The sequence below is a fragment of the Argiope bruennichi genome, chromosome 8, assembly GCF_947563725.1.
Source record: "Argiope bruennichi chromosome 8, qqArgBrue1.1, whole genome shotgun sequence".
Classification (NCBI taxonomy): Eukaryota; Metazoa; Arthropoda; class Arachnida; order Araneae; family Araneidae; genus Argiope; species Argiope bruennichi.
This window is the reverse complement of record NC_079158.1, coordinates 11,201,720-11,217,959: the sequence shown is the minus strand read 5'-3', so window position 1 is coordinate 11,217,959 and position 16,240 is coordinate 11,201,720. Positions and strand designations below refer to the sequence as shown.

At 24.4% G+C, this 16,240-nt stretch overlaps 1 protein-coding gene across 2 annotated transcripts in view; it reads left to right on the top strand.

Annotated features, from left to right (window-relative positions):
- Nucleotides 1–16,240, top strand: part of LOC129981812 (meiosis inhibitor protein 1-like) — a 49,918-nt gene that overhangs the window by 29,269 nt on the left and 4,409 nt on the right. For both annotated transcript variants that reach the window (XM_056092836.1, XM_056092837.1), the window contains exons 10-23: nt 1,960–2,125; nt 3,173–3,357; nt 4,930–5,057; nt 5,795–5,930; nt 6,050–6,161; nt 8,566–8,611; nt 8,957–9,081; nt 9,774–9,890; nt 11,298–11,360; nt 11,518–11,647; nt 12,882–12,977; nt 13,090–13,194; nt 14,816–14,949; nt 15,467–15,694. In XM_056092836.1, the coding sequence (XP_055948811.1) occupies nt 1,960–2,125; nt 3,173–3,357; nt 4,930–5,057; nt 5,795–5,930; nt 6,050–6,161; nt 8,566–8,611; nt 8,957–9,081; nt 9,774–9,890; nt 11,298–11,360; nt 11,518–11,647; nt 12,882–12,977; nt 13,090–13,194; nt 14,816–14,949; nt 15,467–15,694 (1,771 nt within the window). The remainder of the gene's footprint in view (nt 1–1,959; nt 2,126–3,172; nt 3,358–4,929; nt 5,058–5,794; nt 5,931–6,049; nt 6,162–8,565; nt 8,612–8,956; nt 9,082–9,773; nt 9,891–11,297; nt 11,361–11,517; nt 11,648–12,881; nt 12,978–13,089; nt 13,195–14,815; nt 14,950–15,466; nt 15,695–16,240) is intronic.

Sequence of the window (16,240 nt, the reverse complement as noted above, 5' to 3'; positions counted from 1 at the left end):
AACTCCTTTATTATCATGAGTATTCAGGAAAACCCATGGAAAAAAATTTTATCCATCTGCATTATATTTTTAAAAGAACACTCAGTGTTATGATCTAGATCTGTATTTTTACATGTCCTGTTCATTTTGTTTTATTGAATCTCTAACTACTGAAATCTGTGCTGAATTTAAAAGGAGGAATTAGTCATTGTGTTATATAATTGCTATTATATTGCTAATTACTTTTTATTCTTTTGTTTAATAAGTTGTAAAATGTAATGGAATAAATCTATAGCACAAAAAGGCAATTAAAGAGAATCCAATAATATCAAATGATAATATTAGGTAAAAAAAGGAACTCTTATCAAGAAAAAAGGAAATTGGTGAGGCAGGAGAATAGGGCTAAAATTGTCAGTTAAGTCTTTAACAGATGGTGATTTATGAACAACTTATATCAAAGTATTTAATGCATGATAGTTCCAATTTTTAAATCATTTAATAAAGAAAGATATATATAACTTAAAAATAGGCTTTTTCTTATTAAATCATTTAAAAACTGAAATACCATGCATTAAATACTTTGAAATAAGTCATTCAAGAAACATACCACCACATTTTAAAGGGTTAAAAGAAGGAAAATTTGTCCTATATTACATTATAAAATGTACTGTATTTATAAAGAAAAAAAGTTGTGCATACAAAATTTTAAAAAAAAAAAAAAATTGTTGCTAAAGAATGCAAAAATAATTCAAAGCAGATTTTAGGATATCTCCTGTAATTTAATCAAATCTCCATTAGATGTTAAAAATATAAATAAGTTTAAAAGTCATGTTAATGCTGTTACTAAACAAATGGTACAGTGATATTTAAAATAATAAAACCAAAATCTATGTTTAGTAGTAATGGAGGGGAAAATACATAGAGATAAAAATATGAGAAAAGTGTCATTCTTATTGTATCATATTTGCAGAAAAATGCTCAATGTTATGATTTATAGTTTTATAATGTCAAAAGTTATGGTACAAATTTATATGATTAATGACAATATAAATGCTTCAAAAGACACAACTGTTAAACTTGTTGTTCTACTTGTAATTCTTGTCTTCCAAATATAAAGTATTTATTCTTAAAATTAGAATAATATTTATGCTGTTACAAATGTGTTTATCTTTTTTGCTATCAGCATCAAATATGTGTGACATCCTAATTTTCTTAACTACTTTACCTGTATTCTCTTCTTTTACGTTACACAAATATGTGATATATGAATTTGAACATAAAAATCCAGGCTGAAATAAGACAGTAGATTTCTTCCTGTGATCTTAGTCATGAATGGGTTTTAAAAAATATAACTTCTAGATCTTCGTATTTCAATGCTGGAACAAATTAGAATCATTCAAAATTCTAAAATAAATAATGAAACTTCTTAATCAGGAATGATTCATCAATGAAATGCAACCTAAGAAATATATAATTCCAACTTAAGTACTTATATAGTGAGAAATTTTGTTAACTTTAGTTGTTTATGCTTTAAACTCTTTTAATGAAAATACTTAATAAATTATGGCATTATACTATAAAAAGCTTATAGTCTTAATTGCCACACATTTATTGCATAAATTTTCAAAAAAATAGACATTTTCCATTACAAACAGATAATTTATATTTATCTGTTTATTTCTTTACATTATTGACTAAATTATCTTTCCAATGATATATTACTTTATACTATTATTTTGATAGAAAGAATTTTATGAGCCATTGTTAAATCTTAGAAATAAACTTTTCCCAAAAAAATTTCCATATTTTAACTCCTGTTGAATGTTTTCTTTTGATAGAAAAATATCATTAAATGTTTTTAGTATTTTTGTATCATTTTTCTAGTGATAAAAATTTTGTATTTTTTGATTAATAATACTTGATTTAAAATCCAGTTATTTGATAGTGCAGAATACGTGTTTCATATGTAGCATTTTTTAGGGTTCTAAGAAGACAATCTCAAGGCTGTTTTAGATCAGAGGAAATATTTTCCTATCCCTCCAATGAAACTAGTGATGAATCTTTAAACACTTGTAAAAAGGATTTTCAAGCAGCAGTTCATGGATGCATTTCAGCCTTGGATAAAATATTTATACCATATTGCTTAGTAAGTTCTGGCATAAATATTTTATGATGAAAGGTTTTATTCTTGCTATTTTATATTCTGGATCTATTGAGATAACAGGAAAGGTGGGAAGATTGCAGATTGTAGCATTATTTAAAATTGAATGTGTATTATATTTATATATCTGTATAAGTTCCTTTAAACAAGATTATGATATTTTTTGTTAACATTATGTATATCCTGACAACTATAACTATTTTCTCACTAACAAATTGAATTGTGCCTATTTCAATAGCTATTTTTTACAATAATTAAATATAGCCTTATCCTATTTTCTATAAACATATCATTCTCGTGAAAATACATGTAATTTTATATTTCATTTGCTGCTTTCAGTTATTTTTTTCTATTTAAAATTTTAGAGTAATCAATTATTAAAATGGTACGTTGGACATTTTTACCTAATGGATATATATAAATGAATTTAATGTATTCACTTTAACTTTGATTATTCTTTAATGTTGCAAGACTGGAGACTTTTTTGTTATTTTTAATTGCTAATTTTAATGTTTGTAAGAATTATTTTACTAGATGATCTTATGTATAATTAAATGTAATTGACTTTTTAATAATGGTAAGCTGGAATCTAGTATTTTAAATATATAGCTATAAGTTTTTATCAATAATTAATTGAATTCTGTGCTCTTTTTAAAAAATTTATTGTTGAGTAAATAAGGAAATACTATCTAATTTTTGTGTTTGTTAAAATAAGAAAAACATCCCCTCAGGTAATCGGGATCAATCTAATTAATTAAAAAAAATAACTGTAGCATAAGAAACAGATCTTGTAATAAATTGTTTCTTTTAATTGGACCATTAACTCCATTTTTTAAATGCCTCTGAATTTTTTTAAACTACATTTTCATTGATAGAAATTTTATTTGATGTATTTGTTTACCCATTTCATTCTAGTTGCTGTTTGTACCATATTACATTTGTTACATATTTTTTTTTTTTTTTTTTTTTTTTTTTTTTTTGTATTTACAACTATATACCATTTTACCATTATTACTAATAATTGTTTTGCAGCTTTTGGATGTAAATTCATCTCTTAAAAAGATATCCTACTTTCACCTTGTTCAAGTGTTGAGCGAAATTTTTGAAGAGCCATTTGACAGTACAGTCTTGATGCTTTTCGCAAAAAAACTGGTGAAAGCAAAAATGTTCAGTTATATTTGGAATATAAAAATAGACAAATTTCTTTTATCAAAAATGTAAGTAGGCTGTGTAAAAAAATAAAATAAATTCACTTAGATGCTATTTATATTTCTTTGGTTAATTCTTATTGATTTACTTCTGACTTAATATTATAAATAAATGCATTTTCATTTAAACAGAAATTGAAATTTTCGTATGTATTGTGATATTATATTACAGTGTATCCATACAATGTAATTTTTATAATTATATTTCGGGACCATCCTTTTAAAATATAAATATATTTATTGTTCAATTATAGCAATACATTTTCTTTTTGAAAAGAAATACAATCTAAAATGTAAAAAGTGAAAGTCATAAATTGAACATATTCATTGCTCAAAAGTTATATGCATTTTGAGCCAAACCTCTTTTATAAATTATTGACTTGAAAGTAATAAATGGTCTAAAGTTAAATCAAGGTTGCCACTCCATCTGGAGAACCGGGAAAACACGAGGAATTTAAAAATCGATTTTTAAAAAACGCGAAAACACTGGAAAATATGAAAATTTTCATACAAACTGGGAAAATACAGAGAATCTTAAGTTTCTTAGGGGGTTTTTTTTCCATCTAAAAAATTTCGCTCTAAAGATTGCAAGAATCGCAGTCATTGCTTCAAAAACGAAGCAATGCCATTCGCAATTTTGAACTTTTTAGTTCAAGAACAATCATTTAAAACTGAATCTTAAGGGGCATTAAAACTTTTTTTTTTTTCGTCCTTCAGTGCATTCAATGGTATATCGGAAATATTTTCACATAGATTCACTGAAAGTTAAGTAGCTAAAAATGTACATACCTTATTTTTTAAGGATTAGCTTCATGAAACTGATAGCTGAAGAATCTGTAGAAGCTACTGAAATTGATACTCAAATATATGAATTGGCAAAAATGAATAAATAAAAAAGTAATTTTGCTTTGTAATGTTTTTTGTTGTTGCTGTGTTTGATGTTGTTAAGTAATCATTTAATGATTTGTATCATGGTAACGAAAAAATTTTGTGTCTCACTTTTACAACTAAAGAGCATCTGAGGTGATATATCCACCCGACCCCCCTTAATATATAAATTTTGTCTTGCTAAATACTAGATAATAAATAAACAGACATTGTTTGTGTGTGTGTGTGTGTATAAATATTTTTTTAATATGCTATGATTTCAAAAAATGTTAAATTGCTGTGTCTTTTCCTTCCTTTTTCTACTATATTTATCATATTGCATTATAACTAGCACATGAGTGCTATTTGTGCATTTTCTTGTATCTTGAATAGACATATAGGGAATTATTTTTTCAGATTTCAGTGGCAACCCTGTTAAATATTTCAAAAGAAAATTTTAGTTATTTTTCAAATTAAAACTATACAAAATCAGTCATTTTAATTTTAACAAATCACCTAAAATATACTATATGTATTTGGATTTTAGAAAATGGTATTAGATATTGTTTACATTTTAAAGAATGGTAGCTGAAGTGTACTAAAAAATTTTTTAATTTGTAATAATTTATTTGGTATAAGTAATTGATAATTGATATAGTTTCTAAATGCAGTGATTTCCATTATTGTCTATTAATTGCTATGTAAAACCTAAAGGTCTTTTGAAGAATCAAGTGCTAAATGTAACCAATGTCTAGCTAGTTTACTGAAATTCACATTACAGAAGCATAAGGATTTGGATGCTCATATGGAAACTATAAAAAATGGCTTAGCTGAACTAAATCGTAAGTTTTTTTAAAATTAATTTTCAGTCTGCATTCTAAACATATTGAAAGATCTTTTGGTTGAGCACTACAGACTGAATTCTGTTATTATATTTATGAGATTTAATGATATATCTGATTTTTGCCTTCTGTGTTAAATTTACTGAATTTGTATAATAAACTTTGTATTTAAATATTATAAATAAATTTTTGAATTATTAAAATTATTTTTATTATATTTACTATTATTAAATAATTCAGAATAAAAATTTTGAAGATAGATATAGTTTGTGGTGAAATTAATTTTTGACTAAATGTAGTATTTAAAATATATTATCAATAAGAAAAAATTCGTAATTCAGAATGATTAAAGTTTTATGTTATCCTGCTTTATTGGCTTATGCTGAATGTTTCTAACCACTGTAAATTAATAAAATTTCTGTAATAATACTAGTATTTTTTTTAAAAAGTCATTTTTCATGAAATTGAAATAAAAACAGAAATTGCTGAACATAAAATTTACAAGAAAACATTCCTATAAACCAATTTTATGTAATATAATGGAACATTTAGGAATGGAAACTTCAAAATTAAAAGATATTTATTTTTATTTGTTTCAGTATTATAATGGCCATATTTGATTATTTTTTAAAACAAGAGATTTAAAATTGTTAAACAATTTGCATTTTTTAAACTTGGCGTTATTGACATTGTGTTATATTTTCTCTCTCTCTTTTTTTTTTTTTTTTAATTTCTAGATTCTTTTGATGAATGTTTTTCTGTTTTGTCACAAAAAGATGAATCTGAAGGCCTAATGACTACTTCTTCCAATCTGTATTCTATGCAAATTACAATCCTTTGTTTATGTTATGTTACTTATTTAAATGATGCCCCGTAAGTAACTTATTTTTAAAAAATTAATATTCTTTTTTTTTTTTTAGCTTACTATTTAAAAAAAATCCTATACCATAATTAATAATGCGTAATTATTCTAAGCATACTTAATTTTTCAGAATTGTGAAAGCAAAAACTCTTATTCCTCATCTGGTATATTACATAACATGTAATTTGGAATCCATACTTGCCTCTACTTTCACTGTGAAGTATTTAATATTCATTTTAGCAGTATGTATTTCTCACTCTTTTTACCTTTTTTAGACATTTAACATTTTAGTTATATATGGAGAAGAGGAAAATATCCAGGTTTCATTCTTTAAATGGAGAAGATGGAAATGCGTAGGATTGATTCTTTAAATATATATAATTATAGATTAAAAGTCGTGGAACATTTAAAAAATTGAATTGATATATTAAAAAAGTGGTGAAAAGTTGCCAATAAATATAAATATAATGGAGTTTATATAACTGTTAACTGTATCCAGATTCCGTAAATAGTATTTTTGTAAATCTTTGAATTTAAATATAAGTAACTCTAAATGCAAATTATCAGTTAAATATTGAAGGAATTTTAGAATTATATTTATATTATTTATTTATTTAGAATTAATAACTGTAATAATCTAATAAAATACAAATTCTATTATAGAAATTATCTTGGAGTTCCCTTATTTTCTCTTCAAACTGAAACTTTCTATTCGAACTGAAGTGATGCTTCCAAATTACATTAATATTTACATGTAAAATGATATAAAACCAAATAATAGTATGAAATCCTTGAGATATCAACTCCTTGGCAGACATTGCTAAGCCATGTATGCAATTTTAGATCCGAGTGAAATTTAAAAAAAATTACCACTACACTGATTTAACAATTAGCTCTACTTATAATAAAGGTGTGCTTGTGATGAAAAAATAATTTTTATATTTTTTTTAAAGTCCAGAAAAATTAGCTTTTCAATGGTGCTAATTACGGTCAAATTCTTTTGTCTAGATTTTATTAACTTTCAAGCATATTTTTAAATATATTTCACAATATTTTTAATGTTGTGAATAAAACCGAAATCATTTTCATTCTTTCATTAAATATCTGATTATGTCATTTCTTTTCATTTTTGAAAATTTGAATAATAATTACTTAATATCTGTGTAGTTTATAGGAAGAATAAAAAAGTGAAGTTACAGTGCCACTAAATTTAGCAGATAGATTAAACAAACATAACATGATATCATTTGACTGATCTCCTTTAGAAAAGTTCATATACACAAGGTTATATGTAAGAGTATTAAAATAATACTGCTTTAATACCTGACAATTTGACAGAATCATGGATATAAAATTTTATTTGAGTGATTTAACTCAAATTAAATATAACCAAATCACTCCCAAACTAACTGGCTGCCAAAGGCAAAATATTAGATATGAAAAATAAATATATAATAATAAAATATATAAATAAATATATAAAATAATTTAAAAATATTTTTTAGCCATGCTTCCCCCCCCCCCCAATTAAACAGACTGAGCAGCTAAAATAAGAGAAGGCTACAAGCAGGTCATTTAGTAAGCTTTAGTTACCTGATTACCAAATAAAAATGATTGGTAAAAAACATATATTATATAAGATAAAATATTAGAATAATTCTCACACTTTCAAGTAATAATTACTAATTCATCAAGTTCCTATATGTTTCATTATGCTCACTCAGTTATTAAAATATTAATAAAACCGATTATCTACTTCAATAACATTATGTACAAACATAAATGCTGGGCAGTCTAGAATCATAATAAGAGTATGCAATGCATAGTGCCACAAAATGCTTGAATATTTCACTATTTTAGATTACTTTGGTTGAAATTGTTTGTAACCCAGGGGACAGAGGGTATTACAGTAGGATTTATGTTTCTTATGTTAATTAGTGGCATGTTAAAATTAAAGTAATTAATTAGAAGCAAGTAAATAATATATATAAAAATTAAATTTTTTTTTAAATCTTGTGATGCACAACAGTTGTAACAGCTATATAATTGTGAATGTTATGCAAAACCATAATCATAAACATTCATGATTAAGAAATGAAAACAAAGACAAACTTAGTGAATGAAACATTGGAAAACTGGAATACTTCAGATGTTATCAAAATTTTATAAAAATGTCTTTATAGAATTGTTTGTTGTATTATCAAAGTAGGTATCAATTGTTGATATCGATTCATTGTCCAAACCAGGCAGTTGATACCGAGTTTAAAAGAAGAAAAACGCTGTGCTTTAAATGTTTTTTTTATAAGAAATTTTGTCAAAATATTAAAATGTCCATGATTTCTGAAATATATATATATATATATATATATATATATATATATATATATATATATATTTACTTAACAATGCTATTTAGTTTAGTTTATTTAGAAGTTTTCATTTTTATAGGAATAATTTGTTTATAACTTATAATTTTTAATAGCTGGATGATACAAACTTTTATCTGCAAGTTTATTGCTCTTATTGTTAGAATAATTTTTTAATTTATTATTTTAAGCTTGTAGTGATTTCATATATTAAAATATTTATTAGCAAAATTTAAAAAAAAAAATATTTGCATTTAAGTTATATTTAATTTTTTTTCAGATGTGCATGCATGAAAACACCAAATTTCAGACTGGTCTGACTGAAGGTTGAAATTATGAAACTTTATTTTGATATATTTTCATATTTATTGTACAATGAGAATACAAGACTTAGTAATGTCATGGTTACTCTTAGTAATGACATTTAATATTTCCTATTATTCATGTTTTATAAATTATAATTATCCATTATATTCAATTTTGTAAGTATTTCAAATTCTTTTGTTTCTGAATTCTAAAATATTTTGAAAAACATATTCACATATGCAAATAAGTTTTTACTGTATTCTTTTAGTAAAGCTCAGCTGTAACTTCCATTGTGCAAAAATCAGATATTAATTGCTTTGCCACATTATCTAGAATAATATTGGTAACATTCTTTCTTTTTATAGTAAGTGCACTTATCTGGGATGCTTTATCAAAAATGAATTGCATTATTGAAATATATACTCATCATGAAATTCTGTTATGGTGGACTTTCGGAAACCCACAGTTCAGTTCTTTTAGCTCTTTTGTGGTAAAACAATTTTTGGAATACTTCTTTTTTAAATATAAGATTTTTTTTTTCTGGTTAGAAATAATATTGTATGTATGTCCATTTGCTTACAGAAATCAAAACATCTCATTTAGCATGTGTAAACTAGAATTATTACAAAAAATTAAAAAGGAACTATGTAGAAAGATATAAGCAGTAATGGAAATTAAATCTTAGATGTTAAGTCATCGGAACTGAATGTGGCGAGATAAATTCAACTTCTGTCGAAATTCACAATATTTTTATATTTATGGCTTTTAAGACATTGTATAGTGCAGAATTAATACCTTACAAGTTAATTAGAGGTTCAAATGGATAGGGAAAAAGAATACCATTTCAAGTATGTTATATTAAATTTGGAAACATTAAAACTTGCAAAAACCATTGACATTATCAAATTGTGCTGTTGGGTTTTCAATATAGTAAACTCAAAATATCAGCCAAGAAATAGAAAATGTCTGATTTTTATAATTCCCGAATGTATTTTAATTATAAGGTTTATAGAAAATTAACCTGTAAAAACTAACACGTTCAGAGGTCAATAATATGTATATTATTTTTTGTATTCAGAAAAATTAAATACAAATTTAAAAATCAGTTATCATTAATTCACTGATCAGTATATATGTAATATTTATAATAAATGATATAATTTCATAATTTACTTTCCCTAGTTGCAAGTTTGGATGAAATTCAGTTTATGTAACAGCAATTTTACTATTCTGAACAAAATTTTTACGACACTATTGAATCTTCTCTGCACCAATGATGTTGCTCAAGAAACATTTATTGTAAGATTATTTTGATGATATATTTTGATGTAACCTTATGAATATCAGTTTTATTCAATTAAGGCATTTTTTTTATTAATTAGAATTATAGTGTTAAAATTTTTTTCAGCATTGTAAAATAATATATCTTTCTTGATATTTAATTAATTTTAGTATAATTTCCTTTTTGAAAATTTTTTAACATTAAAAATTTTTATGTGTTATTAGAATAATTTCATTAGAATTAAAAAATAGTATAAAAATATTTTTATGTAACATCGTATGAAAATTCTAATTAAACTGGAAAAAAATACTGAGATTTAAAATTACTCAAAACCACAATTCCATGGTGTTGTTTTTATTGCCTAATATAATATTATAAATTATTTAAAGTTCCCAGAAAGAGTACATAATCTTTTGAACCCTAATGATAATGTATCTGCCAAAATTTTACCACTGGATTGTTAGCAGCATTTGTACAAGGTGAACAAAAGAAGACCTCAAGCAATGCTGTAATGTTGATAAATAATAAAGTGGCATTTGCACTAAAAACACTGACATTAAAGTGATTTTTTGATATAGAAAGTGATAATTTAAAAAGAAAAAATGGCTAGAAAAGTTATTAATAGCAAGTACTAGTGAAAGTGCCTCTTCTGGAATTGCACAAACAGGACTTAGTAATGTAAAAAAAAAAAAAAAAAAAAAAAAAGAACTTTTTGATGATTTATATTTTTAATATATTAGACTTATTGAACTATTAAATGTCAAATTTATAGAACAAGTGTTACCTAGAAAATATTGGCTAAGACATTTTCTTAATTGAAGCAGAATAGAAAAAAATATACATTGAAAATGATTAGTAAATATGCTAATTGTTGCTTGTGTTACTGCAGTAAGTAATCCACATGCTTGTCAAACAGTATATCTCAATACATGAATGCTACTTCACTACGATGGTGTGAAAATGTCAAACTGTTTGTATTTGTCTTATTCAATCAACCAATAAAAAGACAAACAAGTTTTTTCTGGAAAAAACCATTGCTACTTTCACAAAATTTAAAAGTGACATTCATTCAGTAATTTTTCTATACCTGAAACAGATAAATGTTCAATCAAATAATTAAACAAATGAGCGGTCAATTTTTTTTTATAATATATACTTTTCAACAATATATATGTAATAGTACTTCTGCTGGGTGATTTTTTATTCTACTTTTTTCCTTTGTGCCGACAAAAAAAAGTTCCTGACTTTATACTAGGTTTAGTATATGATATGTACTTATATTCATTCTATGTTAATATTTTTTCTTTGTCATTTTTCATTATTTTTTAACTAATATTTCATTAACTTTTGCTTTCTTACTTTTTTATAAAAAATCAACCAATAGAAGAAAAGCAATAAAATTTTTAGGTTTTACTTCATTTCAGAGACAGTTTGACTCAAACTCAGAAATAAGTTTTTACTTTCTTCGAAATGCTTTTGATTCAGAAGTAAGTGTGATGATTAAATTTTTGAATGTTTTTTAATATTCCTTTCAATTTCAATTTTGTTTACTATTTCTTAATTAAACTTTATGCTGAGAGTTATCATTTGTTTATCTGCTTCATTTGTACTTTATTTTAAAAATTTTTATATTAAACATTTTAGATTTATGAGAATGAAAATACAAATATAAAGGAAACATTTGTGGCTTTGATTCAAACTCTTGTGCAATATATTCAGAATTGTACTTTAAGAATATTAGTAATGAAGAATCATATAAATGAGAAAGTTGATGGTGAGTTAATATTGAAAAAAATATTAATTTTAGAACAGTGATAAAAAAAATAAACAATGTGGACATTCAACATTGAATAGACATTTCATTTCATTAATGTTTTATTGAAAATTTGAAATGTCGAATCTGTTTTATTTATTCTTATTTCATATTTCCTTTATGTTTTTGTATGCTAAATAATTTAAATTTTTTAAATGCTTATAATTGAAAGTTTTGTTTTTGTTAAAATCTTTGTCATGGAAAAATTGCAACTCAAAATAGGTTTTTAATCATTATGATTTCAAGTTTGTAAATATGTGTAAATTCAAAATTACATATCAGAAAATTTACTGTGAGCATTACACATGCATAAAAATATCTTACATAAAATATTTTTATGTGCAAAATTATTTATTATTATTTAAAATATTCAAAATAATGACATTTTCAAAACAATATAAAAAAAGAAAATCAATAATTTTAAATCTGTGTCTTCATCTTTAAATGATAGCATTTAAAATTTTTAAAAATATTTCCAAACAAGTATATTGTAACAAGTACTTCCAGACTTTATTATTTTGGCATATTTTATCTTTTTACAGCAGCATTAAAAATGTTTGTGAATAATAATCCACCAATATTAATTTTACAGTATACTGTCTTATTTTAAAATGAAAAACAGTAAGTAAAGATGCATCACATAAAGCATTTTATATTTTTGAGAATATATTTTTGAGAATGCAAATAATGATTATAGTTGAATGCTCAACTACAATGTTTTTGGTGCAAACACTTTAAAAAATATCACCTTTAATAATTTTGTATATTTTCAATAAATTAAGATTTCTTTAAAATTAATGAATGCCTGATTCACTTAAGTTTCTGCATTATATATATATGTGTATAAAAAAATTTACTAAACTATTTATTCTGTCATTTGATCTTCAGTTTTTCTTTGTTAACCTTAATTACTTTTTTTCTCATTAAATCCATAATATAGATATTTCATATAGATAATTTTTACATCATTAGCAAATATAAGGATTTTTGCATTAAAATAAATATATTGTGGTATAATTCTCTTGGGTTTTAGAGAAAGAAACATTGTTTATAGTTAACATTTTGGATCCCATGCAATATATAGGGTACATATACAAAAAATGACTACTGTAATTCAGTCATAATTTATAATATTTAAAAATAAACTAAATACAACAAATGAAATTTATTTATCTTTTTTAAAATTTCTTTGTAGATGGTTTTTTATTGTTTGGTATGGAATGTATGCTTTGGTGTTATAGAAAAATACCAACTTTAAATTCACAATTAGATATGAAACTTGTCTTTCATGGTAAGTTGTTTTATTTAAAAGTATTTTAACTAAAAAGTATTAAAATTTTTATTGCACTCTTTTGTTTTGCATATAAATAAGATTTTTTCTCTTCTCTGAAAAAAAAATTCAGTGACAAATTTTTGCTCCAATTCAAGTTTTGAAGATCATAAAATTTTAATACAGTGCCTCAAGTTTTTACAGTTTGCATCAAAAATTAAAGATGAACACTCAAAAGGTATGATTTAAACTTTTTTTCAATATATATGCTTGAAATTAAATTTGCTAAATCAACTGATAATTATAATGAATTTTTGAGCTGAAAGGCAAGGTGAATGTTTAGAAATAAACTGTTTTACTATTCACAGCTCTGCTAATATTAAAAATGAATGAGTATGTGTATGTGTGTGTTGCTTCTCTGCAGGACAGAATGTTTGATATATAGTTATCAAATGTAGCACAAATATAACATAAAGGGTGAGGCCCTGGGGCAATTTTTTAAAAATTCTAATTAGAATTTTCAGGTTGTTTTTTACTGTTTCCTTCGCAATAACTTGTAAAAATATTATTACAGAAAAATAAGTTTTAAATGATTTTAAATTTAGAAGAAAAAAAAATTTATACTAATTTAATAGTTTAGCAAACTTTTCTTGAACATTGGCAATTTTTAAAAAAATATTATTTGTTTAATTTCCAATAATAGATTATATTGTTACCTAGAAATTCAAACTGTTTTCATTGTTTCAACAATTGTTTATACATATAATTTTATTCCTTTGTTGGAAGCGAAAGAAGGATTCTTTTTAATAACTGTGTAATTTAAAAGATGAATAAGAAAATCAAAATACAATATCATAGTATTTAGAAGATAGCAGAACTGCATGTTTATGACTTTAATAGTGCTATGATGTCATGGGATTGGTCACTATTAGAAGAGAACACATGTGAGAAAGTTAAAATAACACATCTTTAATGCCTGGAGATTTCATGCCTGACTGGAAATGAAAAAATATATAAAGGCTTTAACTTAATTTGGGAATCATAATTATCTCAAAAAGGCATTTTTAAGCATTGATGCAAACATTTCAGCTGCTTTATTGTATTAGTCTTGCCTTTGTGTATGTTTATAAATTTTCCTGATAAAGTCATACGATATGACAACCGAGTACATACGTAATAACTCTCTGCATCATCTGATATCTAATTGCACATTGTATAATGCAGTAATTTCACTTTCTTGTTTCTTATATAAAATACATAGTTGATTCCAACATTAAAATGATACATCACTTTTGTTTTGGTTATATGAACATGCCAGCAGCAAGTTAGATGGATTGAAGTATCCTAATAGGAAATTCAAAGAATATCCATAATAATCTTCCAGCATATTAAATGTTTTATTTAATATTTTTTGAAGGCTTTAACTTTTCAAAATTCCATAACAGAAAAGCTGTCACCACTTAATATCTTAGATGCTTTGTTAATAGATTCCATAATAAAGCTTATATAATAAAAAAAACAAAATAAGTATTCACAAGGACTTTCATTAAAAATCTATTTTTTAATTTTTCAAAAAGTGTTTTATTTCAAAAAAAGAATTTTTTTTCCGTTATTTTGTTCCATTTCTCATTTAATTAAAAAAAATCAGATTGTATAAATATTTTGATAACTCTTATTTCATATCTATAACTAGCTATGTATTTTTTTTAATTTATTTTTATTTATTTTTTTAGAAAATGGAAATAAAGATTTTAGAGGTGTAAAAAAAATATGTTCTCTGAATAAATGATATTTGAAAGCTGTTATTTCAATTTCTTTCTTGTTTATTAATTTCATATTTTTTCTCCAAAATTTTTCAGCTTGGTTCTTGATTACAGGAAATACAAATTTCTTTCCATTTTTGAAAAAATGTTTAACAGTAGATAAATTTACAGCTGATAGTCTGCATTTGATCTCTAATCTTGTGGCTCAACAAATTAATGGAAGTTTGAAGGTTAGTAAGAAAGTAATGAATACTAAGAATGTTTTCAAATAGAAATTAAAATGTTATTTTAAATCATTTTGTACCTCCTGTTAATATTTTTAAACATAAACTTGTTGAAGCATTAATAAATTTTATATCATAAATTTATTAAACACCAGCATGAATTAAATTTAAAGTACTAAGAATGGAAATTTATTAAATGGTAATTTTAGCAAAATAATTTCATTGTAGATTATCAGAATTTTTAATTTTTTCTTCTTGTATAATATTTTATGCTAATAACATTGTAAGATAACTTACTATCTGAAAACTGCAGACTTTGATTTTTTGTTATGAAATTATTTATTTAAATCTTAATCTTAAAAATTAATATAATTAAAAATAGATCATTCGAAGAGTGCTGAAATATTTTTAAAATTAAAATTATCCCATTTTAAATATTTTTGCATTGGTAGTAAATAAAACTCTTTGTAAAATATTTTTGAAACATGTAGTACATTGAAAGTTTTTTTTTATTTTATTTTAGAATACTACTTGGTTGAAAATTCCTTTTGCTCAGATTTTAAAATGGCTTAAATGTTCAAAAACAAAATGCATTTGCTTTGAAATACTAAATAGATTGTTAGAAAATGAATTCACCAATACTTTTATACAAATCAACTCTGCTGAGCAGAATACATGTTTATCTGGAAAATCATTGTCAAGGAAAGACCTAAGGTTACTGGTAATTTGTGTACAAAATGCTATGGCTTTGGTAGGTTTGATTTTTTTTTCTATTCAATGACATTTTTACTTTTAAATCCTAAATCTAATCATGATGTTTTATTTATTTCAATCATTACCTTACGGTGAAGCCCGGTGGCGTAGTGATAGCGCTTTGCCCTTCCTGCGCACCGGTCTGAGGTTCAATTCTTGGACTGGGCAAGGTCGATTTAGCCTTTCATGCCTTCAGTAGGTCGATAAATTGAGGGCCAAGCATGCTTGGGAATTGAACACTGGGGATTCCGCGTAAGGCTGACCATCCAACCAGGGCATAAGTCTTGCACACCAAGGCAAGAAATCAGATATGCGCACTATAGGCCTTGGCCCACATGGACTGTCATGCCACTGAGTTTAGTTTTTATTACCATAGGTATAGAAATAACTCCATTTACAGAGGGCCTGAACTAAAAACACGCAGAAAATACAAGCCACAAAGTAACAGTAAAGAATACAAAATTTTATAGTTCAAGGCCATATTACATATAAAAAATATGAATACCTAAATGATTAAAATGAAAACTCACAGCTGTGAAAACTT